Genomic DNA, 23,569 nt, shown 5'->3' on the forward strand with positions numbered 1-23,569 from the left:
CTTTTTTGTTCGGCAGAGGACAGAAAGTAGTTCAAGTATATTGTAATAGCACTCCCAGGCACCCCATTACCTATCAAGACGGTACTTAACGAAGCATTTACGGTATGGTGCGCCAAAATACAAAGAAATGTGTTAATGAATGTCAATGATGATCAACAGAAAGCTCTTTACTTGTAGATTAAACAGATGATTTCATAAATATGCTTTTCAATTACGCTTTTACATCGTATATATCTCATCACCAAAAATAATATTACGGTGAGTAATATAAAAATGTTTTCCAAATAATTTTCAGCTCAAATGGACTAACTTTTTTTTTTGCAACAACCATGGAAAATCTCAAAATAGTAAGAAGTTTGCTTTCAATGGGAAAAAAAAGGCAAGACTATGTATAGCATTCCATAAAAAAGAAAAAGTTGAAAAACGACGCTTCACCGTAATCTACACGTTATGGATTTAAGCCATTAAAAGGGGTAAGTGAAGAATAACTTTTGATCTTCTTCATTTAAAAAAAAATAGTAAAAAAAATAAAAATTATGTAACTCTCACGATCTCACCTCAATATGCAAAACAAATTTTATCGTCTCTAATTTTCTAGTTACTTATTATTCGTTTTGTTCTTGGTTTCTCAGAGAACTAAAATATTACAAAATGGTTTTAGGAAAATCGTTTTTGTCGACTCTAAATTGCATTTCTAAAATGATATTGAAAAAAAAACCAAGTAAAAATGGAAAAGAAAACAAATAGAGAAGCTTAGGAGCCGACGTCTAAATGGCCCGACCCGCTTTTCTGGTTACGGTTGTGCACACAGTACACGCAGCAAATGGCGTAACGAATAGTCCACGTACCATTTGGCGCGTGCTCCAAGTCCAAATAACTGATGAACGACGTCGTTGTACATTTTCCTTAATCCACTACTGCTCCTATCTAATTCCTCGTCTCTTTCATCCAGTTTTTTCCACCTGTGAGCTGAGACAATTGTGCGAAGCTTGAGGATTTACGCCAACAGAAGAACGAAACTCTGCCGGAATCATGGCGAAATCGAGCGCCGACGATGAGGAGCTCCGGAGAGCATGCGAAGCTGCCATCGAAGGCACCAAGCAGAAGGTCGTAATGTCGATCCGAGTCGCCAAAAGCCGCGGGATCTGGGGCAAATCTGCCAAATTAGGCCGCGGTCAGATGGCTAAACCTAGGGTTCTCGCCATCTCCAGTACGTCCACATTTTCCTTAATCACTTTCCCGCGTTTTCACTTTCCACTTTCCTTAAGTTCAATTTCGGAGCTAGCTGGTTTAATTTTCATTTTTAATTTTTGAAGCAAATGAAATCACCTTTGTGGAAGTTGGGGTATTAATTTGATGCGTGCTTGGTATAATTCATGTAAGGAACAAGTCAATAGGCTGTGAAGGATTCTCTGATTGTGATGTCGTAAGTTTTGGTAGAGTTTAGATGGTTGTTGTAAGTCAGCTCATGAATTGTTAAGGAATAATGATATGCAGTTTGATAACTTTAACCTACTGCGTAGCATGTCTTCGGAGCTTCGGGTTCGAGAAGCTATCCATTTTAGTGCTTGACTCCAAATTTTGTCCCATACCAAGCCCCCAGTTTAGAGGTGGGATTACCTGCTCCAGGGCAGAAATGTGTCGAGTGGCTTAACCAATAATTGTGACTGGTGAAACTGAAGTGTCTCGGTTTAAAATGCTTCTATTAGTGTGTACTACAATGACGGTATATAGGGTTTTTATATTAATAAAGGTCACTTTTCACTCATGGCATAAAGTGCTTACTGATTATTACCTCGAAATGAATGCTCTGAGACGTGCAGCTGCTAGAACTTCTGAATGCTCTCAAGTTTTTACCTAGAACTTCTGAATTAGCATGAATTTGTCAGGTGATTGATTAGCATGAAAGGATCAGTCATTCTTTCTTTTCACAAGAAATATCCCTACAATCTATCATAACTCGCGCACATGCCAAAGATGACTTGGTCAGCAAAGTATTTTTACAAATTTAATAACTCTAGGTTTGGTAAACCTAGTGACTCTGGATTCTTGAAGACAGAGGGAAGTTAAGGAATCATAGATGAAACCTTGGCCATTGGAAAAATTGGCCTTCAATAGGTAAGTCCTAGTGGGTACACAATAGTATCACAATGAAAACAAGATAAAACATGTGAAAATATCTCATAAGCAACAGATTGAGGAATGCAGAGTTGGTGGTGTTTTACTGCCACTCATTCTTGTTTGTGTTACTGCATTACGTGTCAAAGTTTCCGTTACTCGGTTAGTGTTTGTGCACCGTCAACCAAAAAATCATCACCTTATCTCCTTTAGATTATGCTATCCCTAATCTTTGTCCGTAGTCTTTGTGACTCGGAAAAGACATATCAAGACGGAATGAAAATTGGTTGACCCTGTTCATATGAACGCTTGAAACTTCAATATCCCATTCATTTACAAGTCCGTTTATAACTAATTCAAAAATTTAGCTTACTTCATGTGTTTTCTGCAGCCAAGGCAAAAGGCCAGCGGACTAAAGCATTTTTACGTGTCCTAAAGTATTCCACTGGAGGAGTTCTCGAGGTAATCTTCCACACTCTTTTCTTCATTTGCTGCTTCATACCTGGCTTCTTCTCTCTTTGGAAAAAAAATTTTTTTTTTGGGGTGGGGGGGGGGGGGGGAGAGGGGTGCAGGCCTCATACACATCAAGCTATTCAAAAGTGTGGTCAATGGGTTCCATTCCACTGTGCTAAAAATTAATAAAGTCTTCATACTGATTTCTGCCACTGACAATCTGAGGTTGCTTGAAACATGTGAACTTGCCATGTCTTTAGAGACTACCGTTAGTAATATGTTACAAATGCTCCAAGTGTGTATTGTTGTTTTGTTATATTCTAGCAACTGGGACAAGAGAGGAAAAAACTCAATTATGTGCTTTGGATGCCACCAATTGCCAGCTCATATGACAGTTTGTGGCCTTACATTAAGTTGTGAAATAGGTAAAAGAGAGCCATGGTCAAAGAGAGTCATTTTTCTGGAACTCATGGCAGCAGTCAAAAAAACGGTTGGGTCCCGTATTTTACGAATAGAGAGGAATGACGTGTAGAAGATAGAAAGACAGTTTCTATGACAAAGTGCATGTATGTAATTTTACTTTAAGCTGATAAAAGCAATTTTTTCTGCTCCTGTAGCCTGCAAAATTGTACAAGCTGAAGCATCTTTCAAAGGTTGAGGTTGTAACAAATGACCCCAGTGGATGCACATTTATGCTGGTATTGATCAAAACACATCTAGTGGGAAAATTTTTTTATTTTTGTTATTGCCCAAATCCCGCGCTAAAAAAAGTTTCCGACTTTATTTTGGATTGATCGCATTCCTGCAGGGCTTTGATAACCTTAGGAGTCAGAGTGTTTCTCCACCTCAGTGGACCATGCGCAATGTTGATGATAGGTACCTTATGAGTCCTCGGCCCAAAAATACCTTATTAGGTTTTGAAGTATTGTAACAATTATCTCCATTTTGTCTCAAGTCTTTGATATACTATTTTGCAGGAATCGCCTACTGATGTGCATTTTAAACATCTGCAAAGATGTATTAGGTCGTCTTCCCAAAGTTGTTGGCATAGATGTTGTGGAGATGGCTCTTTGGGCTAAGGTATTTTCTCCCGGTAGCTCAGGAAAAACTCGTTCTTTATTTATTTGGTTTTATTTTTCCTTCTATAATTTATCTTGTACTGGTTGAGTAAATATTTTCTTTTGTCCTGAAACCTTTCAGCTATTCATCATTATTGTTTGCTGTAAGATGCTGCGAACTTTATGAATTTATCTATCTGAGAAGGCATTGTAGAAGTTCTTGACTTTATTTGCAGATGTGACTGTAATTGAACTCTTTTTACTTGGTCCGCTTCCTTTAAGATTACCAATCAACTGGGTTCTGCATGTTGGCATTTATGAAACACAGCAACAATTATTATGTGAAGTTAGTTTTCTACATGAATTATGACTTTAAAATGAAATCTCTGTCCTGATTGGATATTTGTATTGAGCAATATGGGAAGAGGACTGTGTTTAAGCTTCAGGTAGATTCTTTTATGTCAATTTTAATTTTTTTTGGCTGAATAGGTTAGATGCTTATTAACTTTCGTATATGGTGATGAGTAACCTATTATCTTCAAATGCTTTTGACTATTTGAACTTGAACAGGAAAATACTCCCACTATTCCTAAACAACTAGGGAATCAACAAGATGGGCCGGTTGAAGTTGCAGGGGCTGAAGGTGACATGAAAGTGACAGTTGAAAAAGAACTTGTTTCACAAGCAGAGGAAGAGGATATGGAGGCCCTTTTAGGCACGTACGTATGTTTATTTTCTTTCACGGATATTGACTTTATGGTGTATAAATCTGTGTTTATGTGCCCGTATATGCCTAATTCATGTGAAACATAATGCGAATTGCATTGTAGAAATCTCCTTTCATTTTTACACATGTAGCAGTAAAAAGAAAAAAGATACACAAGATAATAGATTTTATTGGTCAGTTATAGATTGACTTGTAGATCTCTGGGCAATGGATACTTGGAACTTTTCTTGCTTGTAATGTTGTTTTCTGTGCACTTATTCTCCTTTGTAACTATTCTTAGCTTGATTCTGTGCATCTTTGCTCTATTTTTGGGCTGAACTTCAACATGAGAAACAAGCTACCTGAGAAGCCAGTATGCACTGGGTCTTGAGAGCATTCTTTTGTACCATTTTAGTCTAATGATGCTAATAGTTAGACTGATCATGTCATTTGCAGCTATGTCATGGGTATTGGTGAAGCTGAAGCATTTTCTGAGCGATTAAAGCGAGAACTTCAAGCTTTGGAAGCAGCAAATGTGCATGCTATTTTGGAAAATGTGCCTTTAATGGACGAGGTTAGATTTTGAATAAATTTCTTGAATAGTTTCTAAAGGCCTATTAGAGCATATGGCCAAATTCTGTTGGTTGTTCTGCTATTGATTGCAATTGTTTCCCTTCTTTTGCTTAATGGTAAGTTTAACCTTGATTTAGTATGAGACAATAGATCATGAATGTAGATCTTTACAGTCTCACTGTTTGTATGTTAGCCCAGTACTTATGTCACGATATCTCCTCTGATAAGCTTGCGGCAATGAAGATATTTAATCTCATTGTATTCTTCATTACCTAACAATACATTTCATCATGATGATTTTTTACTTTTCATGTTCAATAGTTGACTTCCATTGGCCTCCAGAGTTTGTTCTGTTTCTGTCCTTGGAATCTGAAACTGTTTACAATACTTTTCATCCTTTCTAGCGGACTGCATTGTGATAGCTATGGTAGTTAATGTTTTGATCTGTTGCCTGAGTTCTTTGTTCTCCAAACCAATACATATTATTTGGTCTCCCAAATCGTCTGCAGGTATTGCAGGGACTGGAGTCTGCCACTAATTGTGTTGAGGACATGGATGAATGGTTGGGCATTTTCAATGTAAAGCTCAGACACATGAGAGAGGATATTGAATCGGTGAGTACATCTTAGAAATTGAGCTGAGATTTCTAAATGTTTCTGTATTGTTTGCTTTGCCTTTGTTTAAAATCTTTTTAGTTACCTAAATTTACATAATTCAGTTGCATCTCTGCTTATTCTATTGATTTTACCTGGGAAGTGAATTTCACTGTATCCTGTGCAGCTATTGGTATTTGTCTTAATTGACCTGATTTCAGTGGTATTCTTTTAATAGCTAGAAGCACTGGTGAGTTGTTCTTGTTTGTTATACTTTACTTTTATCTTAATTTTTTTCCTTAAAAAATGTACTTTTTGGAAAGTAGCATGTGGGTGCTTTTTCCGAAAGAACTTATATTTATTAAAGCACATAACTAAACTTTCAAATTTTTGAATAGCCTTTTAATAATAGGCCTTTTTGTTTGACTTGATTGTGCTTCTCTCAGCAATATGTGTTTCATTTGTTCAAGTCCTGAGGGTCAGAAAGCTTCATTGCACAAGATGAGCTGTCTTTCTAGTTGCTACTTGCAAAGTCATCACTATTTTATGTCATTTGATATTTAAATTAGTCCACGCTGGAAAATAATAGTACTTTATGCTTTCTAAGGGGCATGTTGAAGTTCTAATGATCTGCATTTTTCTGTCTGTGGGCAGATAGAGACTCGCAATAACAAGCTTGAAATGCATTCTGTGAACAACAAATCATTGGTTGAGGAACTTGATAAGCTTCTTGAAAGATTGTGCATCCCTTCTGAGGTACTTCCACATTTTAATTATGTTGTGGTATCAGCAATCCTTGTTTGAGTTATAAAAGTCTATTTTATCAATTATCAAATTTGGTAGTTATTATGTTCATTTTGTTGCAGTATGCAGCATGTCTAACAGGTGGTTCCTTTGATGAGGCAAGGATGCTTCAAAATATTGAAGCATGTGAATGGTTAACTAATGCTTTGCGCAGCCTTGAAGTTCCTAGCTTGGATCCTTGCTATGCAGATATGCGTGCTGTATGTAAACTTCTTTGGACCTTTTTGCATATACTGTTATGTTTAAATTTGTCATTTGGTGGTAGTTGTAGTTATGATCCTTGACATGGATATGTATTTCTGAACAGTTAAGGGCTCTGGGTTGATCGATTAAGAACATAACAAAAAGTATTTCAGCGGACTAGACAGCTATGACTTTTTTTTTCTTTCTTTTTGGGTTAGCTTAGCATGCTACACAGTGAGATGATAGCATGCAGGATTTAGTGACAGAATTTGTAAATTATAGGGATTCAGTAGAGGACGCCCTTTAGCAAATCATGTATGTGATGATAGACATGAATCTCTTGCAGTACCTGGGACCTCTGGCTCTTGAAAAATCAATTATAGCTTGTGCCTTTGGAATTAATTTTTAACATGATCATCTGCCCCAGAAATCCTGGTGTTTGTGCTTAAAATGTGGGGTAAAGAAAAGAAAGTAATTTCTCTTGATCACCTAGCAAAGATTAAGGTTTTTTTCTTTTTTATTTTTATTATATTTTTTGAGTGATGTCAAGGTTTTAGTTGTTGTGCAGCAAATGATTACATGTTAATTTTGTAAAAAAAGTGCAGCGTTTATCTACTTTCTGAAGAAATGCGAAGTATCATGAAAACTTCTAGATTTTGGTTTACCTTACGAGAATTATGAGTGACTTCTATCAGGTAAGAGAAAAGCGCGCGGAACTGGACAAGTTGAAGAGTACTTTTGTTCGGAGAGCATCTGAGTTCTTGAGAAACTATTTTGCTAGCTTGGTGGATTTCATGATAAGTGACAAGAGTTATTTCTCTCAGGTATTCTTGTAGGAATTCTGCTTTGCAGTGATAATCAATGTCCTGAAGCTAATACTGAATTTGCTGTTCACTTGATTAAACAGCGTGGACAATTGAAGAGGCCGGATCATGCAGATCTGCGGTATAAGTGCAGGACATATGCTCGCCTTCTGCAACACTTGAAGGTCTGCTGAAGTGTTCAATTGGGTTGATGAATTGCCAGTTGTGAGGTGTTATACTTTTGCTCACTTTGATGTTTTGTTCTGTCCTTTCATTTGCAGAGTCTCGATAAAAATTGCCTTGGTCCATTGCGGAAAGCTTACTGTAGCTCCCTTAATTTACTATTGCGCCGTGAGGTGGGAAAACTTATCTTTGTGCAAATGATTCCTTCAATTGTAGTTAATGATGTTTCTGTGTGAAAATTGCTTGGATTTAGATTTCATGTCTCATAGTGTAGTATTTCTTTATTGATCTGTGTGATGATTGTAATTAAGAACTTAAGTATCAGAATAATTAAGCTATTTGCGAGAATCTGATTTTATTTTTCTGATCATTGGTTGTCTACTGTATTGGTGTCAAAGCATTTTGATGTTACTTCTATACAAGTTTCATGGTCCAGGATACCTGTGCCCTTGGGGAACTAATAGTTGGCAATAATTTGCCAGTAGTGATATCTATGTTACTGTCTAATTTGAACATCTCGCTTTGCTGCCCTTCGAGAATGACTGTGATTATTGGATCTTTGTATGGTATAGTTCACACTAAATTACTGAATAAATGAATTATGTCTAGTTGTATCTTAAATTTTTTGCTCTTTCAAATTGCTAAGCTGGGTCATTTTTTATTTGATTTGTGTATTTTGCGTATCCCATCTTAGATTATCACAAGAAGCAAATCAAGAAATAGTGGAAGAAAGTTTTATAGTAATAGAGTTATAAATTGTGAGTTTGTTACATGGAGTTTGAATGGTCTCTTAATACTTACCTTTATAGGCTCGTGAATTTGCCAATGAGCTTCGTGCGAGTACCAAAGCATCGCGAAATCCTACTGTATGGCTTGAAGGTTCAACGGGTTCCAGTCAAAATGTGAACAATGCAGACACCTCTACGGTTTCAGAAGCTTATGCGAAAATGCTCACTATATTTATCCCACTTCTTGTGGATGAGGTTTTTGCTCTAATTGATAACTTCTCTTCCCTCCCTCTCTCTGAGGACATGTCATCTTCACAGATAAACATGTTTATTGCCTTAATTTCAGAGTTCATTCTTTGCACACTTTATGTGCTTTGAAGTTCCAGCACTTGTTCCACCAGGAGGCCTTGCCAATGGAAAAGGTGGGCCCAATGACAATGATGATGGAAATGATGATGACTTGGGCATCTTGGACATTGATGACAATGACAGCAAATCTGGTAAGTTTACCTATAGGGTTCTCCATTTTTGTCAGGCATCCACTTGAAGTTTGCTTCAATTATCTTTTGTCATTCTGTAGGTAAAAGTACTGCAGAGCTGGAGGCACTAAATGAATCACTTCGTGATTTGCTTGACGGAATACAGGTATCTTATTTATGCAATCGCTGAGCTTCCCTTTGAATGACAGATGAGGGGTTAAAAGTAATCATGAATCCTGAAATCTTCGAAATGAAATTGCTTTTAGAAAATGTTTCTGTCACCATGGATGTCTGACATTATATAGGATACTTAAGCATCGTCAGCATTCTGTTTAGAGGTGATATATGTTCATCCACTGCATTAGCACTTTATTAGTGTCTGTAGCTCATAAAATGTCACATGTAAGATATTTGGGAGGATTTTGTGGACTCAGAGCATATGGTTCTTGCTAACCTTTATTGGCATTATAGTTTAATTTAGACAGATAATTGTTGTACAGTCAAATTATTTTTCAACATTAAATGTATTGCAATGCTTTCTTTTTGTTTGTTGCTAGGCATCTTGATTAGAAGTGCCTCTGTGCTTATAGGTTCTTTATTCATTAGCGAAACCTGAGCGAAAGCCACAGCGAGACAGACAAATCAAACAACTTAAAGGAATAGATAGGTGTATTTACTGCGTCTCCCACAAAATAAAAATAAATAGGTGAATTGGATATTAAGGTTGCAGAATTCGTGCATTCGCTTACATTCCAAGTCTAGAAAGACTTGAACAAGCTACAAATTGGTAGAATTTTCATACGAGGATAAAAGATTTGTACACACCAACAGCAACTCAAGTTCACTGATCCAGAAAACATTTACTGGTATTTCAGTTGGTATGTTGGTTTAATGAAGTAGACTGAAGTCCAATCCCATCTCAGGAATGCGTTGCTGGTTTATGTCTGAGTGTAGAACTGAAGGTCTTTGAAATAATTCATGTGGGAACAAGTCACCTGGTTTCTCTTGTTCTCTAGCCTTTCAAAGAGACTATGCTTTCAAATTCTTTTCATCCTCACAGATGGCGTTTATGATCAAACTATTGTTCGCTTGATTGGATCTTCTTACGCTTTGCATAGTCACCAATAATGGGCATGAAGTCCTTTTTTTCCCTTTCAAATTTTCTTAGTGTTGCTTCTTGGGAGCAAAGGAATTTTGAGTTTACTGTGTATATAGCTACGCATTCATAATAGAAGTTCCAATTTTGTTCTAAATGCAATATTTTCTTTTTCTGGCTCTCCCTTGGATATTTAGGAAGACTTCTATGCTGTGGTGGATTGGGCATACAAGATTGATCCCTTGCGCTGCATATCAATGCATGGAATAACAGAACGTTATATTTCTGGTCAAAAAGCTGATGCAGCAGGCTTTGTACGCCTATTGCTTGATGATTTGGAATCTAGAATTTCTATGCAGTTTGGCCGGGTGAGTTGCAGCCTGCTAAATTTGTACTGTATACCTATGTATTTAATGTTATTTTGATTAATTTCGTTGAACACTATGCTGCAGTTTGTGGAGGAGGCTTGTCACCAGATTGAAAGAAATGAGCGAAATGTTAGGCAGGTTGGAGTTTTGTCATATATACCAAGGTAGATTGAATTGTGTTTAATGCTAAATTAATATTTTGAAGGATATCCATTTCTCTACCAACTTAAGTAGTTCTTCATAGTTAATAATTATTCTTATGAACATAGTAATTCTTCATTCTTATTGTGTGATCTGGTGATTCTTTTGAATGAATTTTTGGTGTTCTCCTTGATCTCAGCATTCAGACTCTGCTGCTTAATTATAAAAATGTGCATGATTACCTTATGACTCTACAGACTCTGCTACTCAATTATAAAAATGTGCATGATTACCTTATGTGTTCTCCTTGATCTCAGCATTGAGACTCTCCTGCTAAATTATAAAAATGTGCATGATTACCTTATGTCTCTCCAATATAGTTCTTCATAGTTAATAAATGTTCTTATGAACATAGTAATTCTTCATTCTGATTATGTGATCTGGTTATTCTTTTGAATTTTTGGTGTTCTCCTTGATCTCAGTATTGAGAAGTTGCTGCTCAATTATAAATGTACATGATTATCTTATTTCTCTAGAACGCTAGCTCTGTAAATTTTTTTTAACCTTGAATTCTAGTTCTATGCTAAATTTGTCGTAGCGATGTTGACTACTACATGCATTACCACTGGGTTTATATACCTTCTATGTAGATTTGCTACTCTTGCAACTCGCATGGAACAGTACATCCAGGGACAATCCAGGGATTTGGTTGATCAGGCGTACACAAAATTTGTAAGTTCTGGCTCACGCAACAGTATACTCAATTGAATTGTTATCTGGATGCCTAAATATGTAAATGGACTCTGCCACATCCCAAATTTTTGGTGAAGTACGCAATTAAGAAATGAAGAAATATGATTAAGCCTTGGCTGTTTGGCTTGTCAAAATATGACAAACTTGTTGATAGAAAAATGAGTTGTCCTTATGTCTTGTTTTCTTTTGTTGACATGTTTTTGTTCTCCATTTAGTGTTGATATGATTTGGCTTTTTGGGTATTCTTGGGTTGCACAGCTTTTATGATTGAGATTTATGGGAAAAAATCATTTTGACAGGTTACAATAATGTTTGTGACTTTGGACAAGATCGGGCAGGCTGACCCAAAGTATGCAGATATTTTGCTTCTAGAAAACTATGCCGCATTTCAAAATAGGTACCCTAAGGCAAAATGCAAAATACACAGTTGCATGAATTGCAGATCTACTGCCTTTGTGGATTGGTAATTTCACACACTAACTAAAATTATTTACTTCCAGTCTGTATGACCTTGCAAATGTTGTGCCCACTTTAGCCAAATTCTATCACCAAGCAAGTGAAGCTTATGAACAAGCCTGCACACGCTTTATTAGTACAATTATATATTATGTAAGTATCCTTTCTTGATTCTTGAAATATTTAAGATTTCATGTAAAATGATCCTGCTTCTGTATTCACTTAGCTTATGCTTGTTTTGGAAACTTCCTTTGTTGCAGCAATTTGAACGTCTGTTCCAGTTTGCTCGAAGAATTGAGGACTTAATGTACACAATCACACCAGAAGAGGTTTGCATATATTCCATTTTATCTAATACTTATCTGTCCACAAAGGCTATATTACAAGAATTTTGATCTTTCCTTCAAAAATTATTTGTAGTTGATCAAATACACAGTATGGTGGTGAGTGTTATAAACATTAATCCCTCCTTTGCTATCTCTCTATTTGGTTGTCCCTTTTTTCTTGCTGTTTGGGGGGGGGGTGTTTGGTGGTGGTGTTTCGGGGTGTCAGCGTTGGAAGGAACTAATTTTTAAGCACAGGAAGATTCTACTTTGTAGAGTCAATTTGATTCTTCTTTCAGAACCTTTTTAATAATGTGAAATTCTCATTGTAAAAAATGGGCGTAACCCTCTTGTTTTAGCATCCTTCTTTAGGTGCATTCTCCTCTGCTAAGCAAATAGGTTATGTGCTACCACTAATTCCTCAGTGTAGGTCCAGGATAATGCTTTGTTCCATGGCCTTGTAATTTTGGGTTTCATGTTGATTTTATGTTATTCTTTAGGTGCACTTTTTTACCATCTTATTTGTAATCTTAAGTAGTTTTGTTAGTGCTCTGAAAAGTTTACAAAACTTGGATGGTTTTTTACTTAAGGTTAAATGACCTGGTTTTAGCACTAAAGAGAACAAAGGGAAAAGCAACAACATCTGTGAGATAGACCATAATAACAGTGTGCATAAAGGTAGACAACCTGGACAGACTGCTACAGGCATTCTCAACTGGATTAGATGCTATCTTGGCTCAGTCTCACAGTATATGTTTTCTTTTATGTGGTTTTCTTTGAAACTGTGAATTCAGTAGCCGAAATGTAATGGAGTTGCTTTTAGGCCTTGTAGTCCTGAAGCCTTGGGATTTTTAACTCAAGCATTGTTGAACGCCTTATGGATGATGTATTTTGAAATGTCAGATCCCATTCCAGCTTGGATTGTCGAAGATGGATCTCAGAAAGGTGGTAAAATCCAGCTTATCTGGGGTAAGTCTGTGGATTAATGCTCTACTTTTCCTCCATTTTTCGATGACAATGAGTTCATGTCTGCACAGGTTGACAAGGCCATTGCTACAATGTATAAGAAGTTGCAAAAGAACCTGACCTCGGAGGAGTTGTTGCCTTCATTATGGGATAAATGCAAGGTATGGACTGGAATTTTTTTTTTTGTTACCTCCTGGATTTGGCATGATGTGTAATTGTTTTGTAATGCTTCTGGCTAGATTAGTAGCCGGGACATCAGGAGTTTTTATTTGCGCTTGTGTTACTCAGAAGGTTATCCGCCTTTACTTCCCTGTCATCTGTTTTCCTTGTTCCCATCTGAAGATTTACTTTTTCTTCTTGGGACTATATCGTGTGTGTTTTTGTATGTGTGTGTGTGTGTGTGTTTTTTTTTTTTTTTTTTTTTTTTTTTGGTGTTCTTCAAAGGTAAGATGTTGCTCATTGATTAATTATTTTGTGAAATAATTTATGGATGCCATTCCCGGATTTCTCTTCTTTTAACTTGGGTAAGGTAACGTTATGATTAATCCTCTAGAAAATCTAATATATTATTTTTTGCACTCATTTTCAGAAGGAGTTCCTGGACAAGTATGACAGTTTTGCCCAACTTGTAGCTAAGATCTACCCTTCTGAGAACATCCCATCGGTGAAAGAAATGAGTGAACTTTTGGCATCCATGTAAAGCAGATGCTCTTTGTAAAATTTAGCTGTTTTTTTTTTATTTTTTATTGTAGTGTAAAGTCGTGTTTACCATAGTCAGTTATTCCCTAAATTTATTCCGTGAATATAGAAATATTAGTTGCGGCAACACAGTGTGAAGTTTGAACAGAGCAAGCAGCGTGTATGATTCGTTGAAGCATAATTTTTGGTTTGTTAGGTTATTTTTTGACATCATCCTTGTGTCCTACCTTGGATTGTAAAGGGAAATTGTAGCGTAATAAGCTGTATCTTTTCTTTATCCTACTCGGTTATGTTCATGGACTTCATGTTACTGTATCATTTATGTGAGTTAATTTTAAGTGCATTTATCTGTTTGATGTTACCAAAACCCCCGGCCTCTTGTTGAGCGGGACGAAAGACGATCGTCTGAAACATATGTACTTTTCTCATGCGGATCAATTCTAATTGTTCCGGAATAATGTGGTGAAGTGATCAAAGCCAATTAACATTGTGCATTTTCTTTTCGCTTCTTAACACTGCATTTTCTGCGTAACTTTTGACACCAAGTATTGCGGATTAAAGAAATTGTTACGGGTCAAATTTCTTTCCTTGGTTCTAGCTTCTAGGTTTCTGACCAGAAAAGTGCTGTAGTAGATTAAGCTCTGATCAATTCTCAGCTTGCCTTTCTTTCGGGGACCCGAAAGAGATTTTTTTTACTACAATTCCATACGAGATATGAGGATTGGGGTTGTTAAGAAGCTCTGCTGCGAGTAATTCTTATTAAATCAGTACTTAATTTTGTCAGTCTATGTTAGACTGACGTCTTTATCTTGCCAAAGGGTCTCGAGAAAAATTGAGTTCTTGTTAACTGCCGTTTCAGGGTGTGGAGGTGTAAAATCTTGGTATGGAGATAATGTAGGATTGTCAATGTTTGTGCACTACTTCCAGGAGGAGGTTTTGGGCTTGTCGATAGTTGTGGAAAAACAGCCTTAAGCAAATCGAATATTTGGGCTAAAGAGAAAGCCTGTGGATTGGGCGGGCAGGTCATGAACTCTTCGAAGATATAGAAGTTTATGGCGTGCACAAGGAAAACTTTGCCCTCTTGTTTCTTACGGTGGGATTTTTTGGCACTCTTCAGGGTCAGTACTACAGTTTTTCTCTGGAAATGTAGTGACATGGTTTTGGCAATTGTCAGTTTGTGGAAGTGGCTTGAATAAAGGAAACAAAATACTGAGATTAAAAAAAAACTAAAATTCGAGTAATTGTCGCATGTTTAATCAAGCCTAACAACCACCAGCCTTTGGACTGATGGCCACCATCAAGCCTTTTAAGGCTTGGTAGCATAGGATAGATTAGAATATAATACAATTGTCGTCTCCGGAAAAAAAAAAAATCAAGCCTAATAACTCTTAGAAGTTTGTTTCATCATCTTTTAGTAGGTTTATGTCCAATCATATAGGATTATAAGTTGGGTGCTTTGTTGTTGAATTTCTTCGAAGAGAGTGATTATCTGCGTGGCTTGCTCTCCATTTTTTGTTGATACTATCAGAATCGTATTCTTCAAACCTATTACAATCTGTGCAAAGTCTCCTCCCATATATTTGAGTGTGTTAAGCTTTTACCTCAACTTTATAATTTGGGTTCTACAGTGCTCCTGTTCTATTTATGCCAAACATCACGAAGCATAATCATTTTTAAGAGGCTGGCTCATTCTTCTGGTTTGTTCACAATTGCTTTTGTTGTAAAGAAGTTGAAGGAATCTCAACCTGCAGTCTCTCGGCACAAATTGGTAAGGAGTCTATGGACAAAGAATTTTCTCACTTCTTTTGCTTTTATTATGTGATTACCGTACAAAAGTATATCGTATACAGAAGATCTAGTGAGTTGTGAGATGATGAGGTATGTGATCACTGTACAAATTGTGACAATGGGTCACTTATTCCTCGAGTTTCCAGTTCTGCAGCATCATGGCAGAAGATTCAATCACATTGTTTTATCTTTAGGGGATTTTTTCTTGGCACAAGTTGTTGCGTGGAACTCATTCTTCCATTGCTGGGAAATTGCTTAGGTTGGCATTAACTGTTACAACAGCGAAAACTGCAGCCTTGTTCCAATTTTTGTGGCTCATGTCCCCGCTTTTGTGCAAACTATCATTAGTGAAGCATAGTTTGTGACTGATTCTTGGAAGGGATTTAGAACGTTCAAGGAGAATTAGTTGGTAGTGCTAGAACGGGAAAGTGTAGGACTAAAAGAGCATAGATCTGAAGGGGGTCAATTTTGTTTCAAGAGGTTGCGTGCCCTCCTCTCTCTGGGGTTTGTAGTTGGTTTCTGAGGTGAACAACTATAAAGTGTAGTCTTCAACTTTAATGAAATTCTTAATTATTGTCTTCAACAAAAATTTTCTGTTTAAGGCTATATATAATGAAGATTACACCCCTAATTCATTTTACCTTCTGAAATGAAGAAGTTAACAGGACATTATACATCTAATGTCATAATCACAAGTAGCCATAAGAATTTTCGTTTTGTCCATGCCCTAGGCATCTGATAATGAAACACTAAACGTAATTTGGAGCCATGCTTGTCTTACTGAAATAGTTTATTTCTTTCATCTATACACCAAAACAATAGGATGATATGTATCTTTGTTTGTTTACATCATCAAGAAGTTCAAGTATAATAGGAAAATTAAAGAAAGAATAAATCAAACAGCCTCAATTCAATTGAAGCTCTTTGTTTCTATTAGGTTATTCTCTTGCTGCACTGTTACTCTGCTTACACGAAACCTTGGCATGAGGGCTTTCCTCAAGTTCTTTCTTGCTTCCATATTCAAGCTCTTTGCATTCCCTATACAACAAATGCATGCAGAAATTCCTTTACTACAAAATTGTGCTTGCGTTTGAGTCAGCTGGCAGAAATGCTAACAAGTTCGTCCTCCCTTTTCTTGGCTAAACTATCTTTTCAAAGCGCCACTGCCACTACCAGCAAGTTTTGAAAGGAGGAGCATGCAAGCAGAAGAAGTAAATACAGCGCCAGCAAAGCAAGCAAGGTCAAAACCAGTAACCAAAGGTATTGTCTTGAACTTCTCCAGCACTCCCACTTGAAGCATCATTATGACAGCTTGCCCGATTTTCGACTTGGCTTGCATTATTGTGTGAATTCCAACTCTTGATGGAACTGCCTGATCAACCAAAAATCAACAATCATCTACGTATCAGAAGCTGTACACTCTTCCACATATACACCTGGCTGCTTGTATTAAGTTTGTTCGTTTATTCTGTTTTGTATCATGATATGTAAGTTTTACCTTTGTTGAGGTTGATAGATGGAGAAACCGTGACAATTTGCCTGCAAGACCAGATGATCCTACAAACATGACATGCATCTCCATTCCGAATAAAAGCATTGTAATTGCAACCAGAAACATGTCTGCAGAGAATTTCAGTTACGAGACAGTATATCTCCTTCATAGCTAGTTCGTTGTGATTAATGCAGAAACGAAAAAGGAAAACCAGAAAGCTATAAAAAGTACAGCTCATAGGGCAACAGTCTATAGAGTTTATACCGATCGCTTCAATTAAGAGGTGGACAAGATGTTCTTGCTCTGACCCTTGAGACAGGGAATGAAAATATTGCAAATATGATTCCAATATCAAGGAGAATCCCTGCAAGTGTTGCTATAACTTCTAAGATTCGTATTTATATTTTCGTAACCTGGAGAAGAAACAGTACTTATGGGTTTGAAGAGAATCATGAGAACGTTTTAAGTACCTCGACAAAGCATAATCCTGAACCAAGTAAAGATCCTCCAACAGCAAACATTGCAAAGAATCTGCAATCCATTATCACCTGCAGAAGTAGGATTCTTTTTGATATATACCGAAAATTCTAATGACTTCTTAACAGTGAATATTCTTTTCTTGTATCATCAATTTCTAAATCCTATATATACACTACAATCAGAAGTATATCTTTTTCAAGGTATGAGATCAAATACCTTTTCCAGGAACATCTGCATATGTAACTTCCAAGGTGTTCTTTTATTAAAAAAAGCCAATCTCCTAAGCTGTAGAACTACAAATTGAGCAACATCTGTAAGAAATTGAGCCAAGTCAACCCACATGTCCGTCTTTGGTTTGGAAGTGACAAGGCACCCTGAAGATGAAACGGACACCTTTACTTCCTTGGGAGCCCTTTCACCATGACCAGAAGGCGGCCCAGTGGAAAGCCAATTCTCTGTACTTAAGCCACCGCTGCTGCCAAGACACGTTGCTTTGACAGACCTAGTAGACACCATTGATGAAAATTTGCTGTTATTCGAAGACGAAGAAGAAGGATAGCAAGGCAGACCAAGGGGTCTGGACATTCTGAATAATGTAGCGGATGCCATTATGTTGTGTAGGTTAGAATACAAAGGCAGCTGTACGATCTATATCTCTGGTCTGATAGTTTTCCTTGTACTATTGGTGGAGGAGGGGATTTATATAGTTTCATGTATATAACTGGGGGGATGTGGTAGACACGGAAAGAAGAAGATTCGGAGCATCTTAGCCAAACTTGTCTCCATGCAGGATGAGCTTTTGCTTTGTTTCTTCACTTTTCTTGCAGAGTTAAGTCTTTTTTCCTCCACCACCCCCCCCTTCCCGTGATTCTTTTAGTTTTCTACCCATTCATACATGGACAATTCTTCAAACTTACCTTGACCATAACCAAAAGAGTGTTACGTTTGCGTCACAATTCCAGTATGGCATTTTAAACTATAGCAAAATTTTATAATTTGACATTGTAAAACTATTTCTTAACCGTATATGTACATTTACAAGAGGTAAAAATGATCTGAACTATGAGAAATGCATGATAATTTTATGAGTACTTAATTATAACCAAAAGAATGTCACTTTTGCATCACAATTCCAATATGGCATTTCAATTGTAAGACGGAAGGAAAAAAACAAATGCATGATAGTAAATGACAAGGAAAATCTTACAATGAAGGGAAAAAATTACATTTTCTAGTTTAATAATAGCAATCAAGAGTTTTATTTATGTCATGACTAGGATATCTTTAACAATTTATATGCTTGCAATGCATTGCATTTCAATGTACATCTACACCACGGTGAGAAAAGTTCCCAAGATCCTGAAAACACCTCTCTCCTTGAGGAATTGGAAGCCTATGAACCAAAAAATAAAGTCCTTTAGGAAAAAAATAATATTTCCAAGTTTGATAGGACCACAATTTTGTATTAGAACCTAAAGTCAATATGTATGTGAAAGTGAAACGGAGGCTCCACCGTCAAAATTTCGGGCACGTTCATGTCTTTTTTTTTAAAATAAAAAAAAATTAAATAAATTTGATTCCGATAATCATTATAGATAAGGTATATTTCCAAAACTATAGATCATTTGTACAATTCTTCCAAATCGCTCCCCAACACAATTCTTCTCCTCTCGCACCGCGCATGCATACCTGGCCCCTACTGCAACGTACTACTTGAGGAGACTTGCTGAACCGCGAATCACAGACGTGGAATTTTGCATTCATTTGGTCAAAATCAGTTTTGCGGGGACTATCCTGGAGGATTGTGAATTGTGAACCGGACAAGTGGCATTTCGGTATCTATACGCGGACTTGTGTTGGTGTGCTGCGCTTTTGGGGACCGTTGGCTTAATCTAATGTTAATAGGAGAAGAAAGTGAACGGCAGTTACATGCATATGCGTTCCTTTCTCCGAACGTAACTTTGGGGTGTTTAGACTTTTCTGTACTTGGCTATTATTCTGTGTCATGCAGCCATCTGACTCAGAAGCTTCGCGCTGTGTCTGATTCAATAGTTGCCATTAGGAATTTTTAGTTGATTATCAATCGACTCAAGTTTGTTTGGATTGAAGATTATTTGTCAAAATTTATTTGCTTACATCATCATTATAATTTCTAACACACCTTTTTATCTCATATACATCACATCACAAAAAGTGCTACAATAAAAATATCTCAAATAATTTACAATCTAAACAGAGCCGTCAAAGCATGCTGGCTTTCGGGGTTAGAGTAAACTTCCAACGAATTCAGCTCAATCGAGAGCTTGCTCAAAAATTGGATTCGAACTTGCGTTGATCGAATTCAAGTCAAGTTCAAGCAACTCAGATTAGTTTGACAAGTTGTTTGAACCCGGCCACAAAACACATGAGCTCAAGTAACACTGCTCAAGCTTGATTTGCACCCTGTTAATCGATTTACTCGATTGGTTGATTTAGATACTTCTGAGCTTCTGCATGGTTGTCTTTGCGAAATTGATTGATCATTCGGGTAAAGACAAACAGAGAATAAATGACAAGAGATTGAATCTTGTTAGCTATTAAGCTCGATGGTGAGATTGTACATGAAAAGTAAGAGGACTGCTTTTTCCAAAGGGATATTCGTTGGTTATTCCACCAAAAAATTTAAAACCTTGTTAACCTATAGCTGATAATGACCACTGACTTGTTCTCTAGATCGTACAAGAACAATTTGTCTCTTTCTCTTGCTTGAGCGAAAACCATTTTTGATCGTTCATTCTTTCTCGGACGCCGATTTCCTGGAAATTTGTGTGAAAACAGTGAACCAAGAAGTAAACAACTGTGGACTGCCAAAATTGCCAAGTACCCTTAATAACCTGTGACAGGAAGGGAAGAGGCACTAAGCCTAACGCTCGGATTGAAAGAAGTTTCCGCGAACTGCCATACAACACTCCTGAGTTGTAAGCACAAGAGCAGGGTAAAGTGAAATGATAACAAATCCTCCCCATACTTCAATAGTTCTCTGCAACCGGTCTGGAAGGAAACAGCCTCAGGAGAAATGTTAACAATGACCACAGGGAAAACACACCTAATATTTGGAAAGTCACTATCAAAGAAACCAATGCACCATTTCTTTCTAGCAATTGTTGGGTAATGGGTGCATCCTTCATCGCAAACATGAAGGTCTGAATAAATTGAACTGCTCGGGTAAGCTGATAGATCCTGTAAACCTGCAATGACACAGTTTGAGGACCTGAAATCCAAACTACACCATTCCCCATCAAAATGATATCTTCAATCCATTACAAGAGACTTCACATACCTCAAAGATGATGGTAACTAGGGGCCAGGAGGAGGACTCGCGGCTTTCAAGACGCTTTTCGAATAAAAATTGCACCAAACAGCCAGCTAAGAAGGGAGCTACTGCCACCAATGCAGGTAAGCCAAGCACAGGCCAGGTAACATAAACGGCTAAGAGAGGGGCAAAAATCTTAAAGCCCGTAATAAAGAAAACGGAGGTTAAGTATCCTCTAAGCCCTGTTATTAGGCTCCACCTCTTTGCACTAAATTGCAGATATGGCTTTTGGACGTGGTCAGTGACACGCAAAAATGTTGCAAGCCCAATATAAAACATGACTTCAGAAGCGAGTGATGAAATCATTTCTGCATGGTCAGTCAAAAGGAACTTCATCAATGCTTGCTTTTGACAATGAAGTATAATGAAACATCATGCAGATGCAAATACAAATCTGCTCCAAAATGTCCTAAGCATTGAAAAATCATAAACAGCGAAGTTAAACCTAAAAAACACAAATAAGAGAACTGCGAAGAATAGCATCTTCCCTATTTCATCTTCTGCCCCTAGACTGAAGGTTATTTGCCTGCAACAGCTGGAGATAGACTGGGTATACAACTATCCATAGAAAGGTAAAACCTCAAAATTAAACTTCATTTCTTCTTAATAGAATGTTTTAATCACAAAAGAGTCCTCTTAGGCAGTACTGTATCCTTTAAAAAAAAAAAAAAAAGCACTGGCTTGAATATACTAGATTCTTCCAGGTTGACTTAAAAAAGTACCGAGACTCCACATGCTTTCTTATTATTCTTTTGAAACTATTATTTACATGTCAAACTAGGAAAACTATTTCAAAATGGAGGATATATTTCCAACTCCTACCAGATTAGGCCAGCAAGTGGAGTAGGCAGTTTACTGCTCTCCTATTAGCAATATAGCCGGAAGGATGTTTATTTGAATCTAAGTATTCTGTCAATGAGCAGCTAATTAGTTCAACAGGATTTTTTCCAATGTAATTTAACCAAGTTCATAAATCACTGAAGATGAGCACAATTTACAATATCAGCATATTCTACATCTCATTTGGAATCCCAAATGTTTCTGCAGGGTACAACAAAGTGGGATCAGTATAATTTGATTTACCACTCATTAACTACAATATGATATTGAAACTCACCACCCTAATGAAAAAAAATGTACCTTTCAGAAATATTAACCACCACATCAATCCCTAGACCTCAACTTTCAGCCATTGACTTTAAATAACTTTGATCAAAGCTTAACCTCTAAGCACAATTTTATGACACTTTGTTAAGTCACTCAGAGAATTTTTAATAAATGGTGATGCAAAAACCCAATAAAGTTTGTGCACAGAACAAGATTATCAATAACCTTATCTAAAATGTCTAGTACGAGGCAACAATGAGCAGTGTGCTACAAGTGATTCACACGTATATTGTTGGAATCCTACTACAAACCATCTCCCAAGATACCTTTAGGGTATAGATTCCATCCATGCAGTTCACAATTTTTCTTAATCACAGTAATTCAACCCTTTTTCCACGAAATGTTAAATAATGAAGAATTATGCGTAGCAAGAACCAGATATTCATGATAATAACACCTGAGAGGAGCTCATCCCTGAAGAGGTCTACAACAGCATTGCCAAGAAAAAACCGCGGGAGCACTAAAGATGAGATCAAAGCAACAGGGGCCAATACCCAAACAAAAGACCCTACATTTTCCTCCACAGGAGCTGATACCAATTTACTTTCTTCAACCGATTGGTGAGTGAGCCCCAGAAAAGAAACTGAACCCGGTTTACCACGAAATGGCTCCGACCCGTCAATTGCATTCACCTGTGCATCTCTAGGCTCCCTTCTTGGAGACGTCGATGTTCGAGGTTGCTCAGAATTAAGAGCACACAGTACATTCCTGCTCCTAAACCTCGATTTTACTGAAGGAATACCCAAAAAAAGGGTGAAATGAAAGAAGAATTTTAGCTTGCATTATAACCAATCCTTTAGGATCACAGCTAATTGAAACAAAATTTACAAGAAATTTTAGACCCCTCATTTGAGCGTCTAATTGAGGAATGAGAAAGCATACATTTTAGTTCATTTTGTAACAAAAGAGTTTGCTTTGAGAATGCAACAGAGGCGTTGAGCTGCTTCTTTGGTGCTGAATCTAAAAGGGGAGCCTAAAAATAGAAATTTATTGCAAAATTGAGAATTTATAAGCAAAGAAAATAATACAAGGACATAAATTTCTGAACTAGTATCGGGTGAAAAAATGAAACTCTTGAGACGCCAGAAATCTACTTACTTTGCGAGGATGAAATGGAGAAATTACAGGGAATGAGAGTTGATTGTGGACCCAGCCACACGCTGATTGCAATTCCATATGAATTAAATAGTGGCCGGGGGTTGAAGTAGGCAGCTGATATAGGCTGTGAATTGATGGGTTTAAGGAAGGAGAAGGCCGTCCTTAAACCCTATGAACCCCACTCCGCCGCCGCTCTTGTGACTGTTCTTTCTGCGTTTTAGTGCACCGGCTGCTGTAGTTCGCCACGTGTAAGGTGACTGATGCCACCAAAAATGCTAAACATACAAGTCAATTACCCCTTTTGTCAGTCCACCTTAGCAAATGAACTATTAAAACATTACAATTGATAAAAATAACCTCCATTTTAATTGTTAAAATTTTTTATGAAAATGGCACTCTTCATGTTCTATAAAGAAGCGACCTCCAAAAGTTTTCCAATTTCTTTCGATCATTCATCACATGAAAAAGTCCTCTCTCCTTCTTTCATAACATTTGCAACTAAAACAGAAAAAAAAAAAAAAAAATGTCCCAAGTTTCTTCAATTTCATTTTCTTGCTCTTCCTGTAGAGGTTGTTCAACACACGATATGGAAGATCCAATCCAAGAAATCCCTGGAGGATGTGGTAAAATAGTACCTTTAAGAAGATCTTAGACTAATTTTTTTGGATATATTTTACGATAGATTTCTTGGAATCGAGGAAATAGATTT

General features: G+C 37.0%; 3 protein-coding genes across 3 annotated transcripts; 1 reads left to right on the forward strand and 2 right to left on the reverse strand.

Annotated features, from left to right (window-relative positions):
• Positions 1 to 895: 895 nt before the first annotated feature.
• LOC113749605 (exocyst complex component SEC3A) lies at positions 896 to 13,826 on the forward strand. The gene is made up of 25 exons (XM_027293397.1): positions 896 to 1,210; positions 2,510 to 2,580; positions 3,189 to 3,269; positions 3,380 to 3,447; positions 3,549 to 3,651; positions 4,200 to 4,348; positions 4,792 to 4,909; positions 5,418 to 5,522; positions 6,156 to 6,257; positions 6,368 to 6,505; positions 7,184 to 7,312; positions 7,396 to 7,476; positions 7,573 to 7,647; positions 8,284 to 8,457; positions 8,549 to 8,702; positions 8,783 to 8,847; positions 9,975 to 10,145; positions 10,230 to 10,309; positions 10,937 to 11,018; positions 11,339 to 11,436; positions 11,540 to 11,648; positions 11,756 to 11,824; positions 12,722 to 12,787; positions 12,856 to 12,945; positions 13,374 to 13,826. Exons 1-25 carry the CDS (start codon positions 1,033 to 1,035, stop codon positions 13,482 to 13,484), a joined length of 2,667 nt encoding a protein of 888 aa, XP_027149198.1. The 5' UTR covers positions 896 to 1,032; the 3' UTR covers positions 13,485 to 13,826.
• Positions 13,827 to 16,048: 2,222 nt separating this feature from the next.
• Positions 16,049 to 18,011, reverse strand: LOC113750196. The gene is made up of 5 exons (XM_027294170.1): positions 17,460 to 18,011; positions 17,234 to 17,311; positions 17,028 to 17,127; positions 16,770 to 16,891; positions 16,049 to 16,643 (listed from the first exon to the last, which is right to left on the reverse strand). The coding sequence occupies exons 1-5, from the start codon at positions 17,850 to 17,852 to the stop codon at positions 16,416 to 16,418; spliced, it is 921 nt and encodes a 306-aa protein (XP_027149971.1). The 5' UTR covers positions 17,853 to 18,011; the 3' UTR covers positions 16,049 to 16,415.
• A 1,777-nt stretch (positions 18,012 to 19,788) lies between these two features.
• LOC113750863 lies at positions 19,789 to 23,085 on the reverse strand. Its single transcript, XM_027294796.1, has 5 exons — positions 22,861 to 23,085; positions 22,645 to 22,735; positions 22,160 to 22,492; positions 20,563 to 20,903; positions 19,789 to 20,470 (listed from the first exon to the last, which is right to left on the reverse strand). Exons 1-5 carry the CDS (start codon positions 22,936 to 22,938, stop codon positions 20,252 to 20,254), a joined length of 1,062 nt encoding a protein of 353 aa, XP_027150597.1. The 5' UTR covers positions 22,939 to 23,085; the 3' UTR covers positions 19,789 to 20,251.
• Positions 23,086 to 23,569: the final 484 nt, after the last annotated feature.

This window comes from Coffea eugenioides, chromosome 10, assembly GCF_003713205.1.
Source record: "Coffea eugenioides isolate CCC68of chromosome 10, Ceug_1.0, whole genome shotgun sequence".
In the NCBI taxonomy this organism is placed as follows: domain Eukaryota; kingdom Viridiplantae; phylum Streptophyta; class Magnoliopsida; order Gentianales; family Rubiaceae; genus Coffea; species Coffea eugenioides.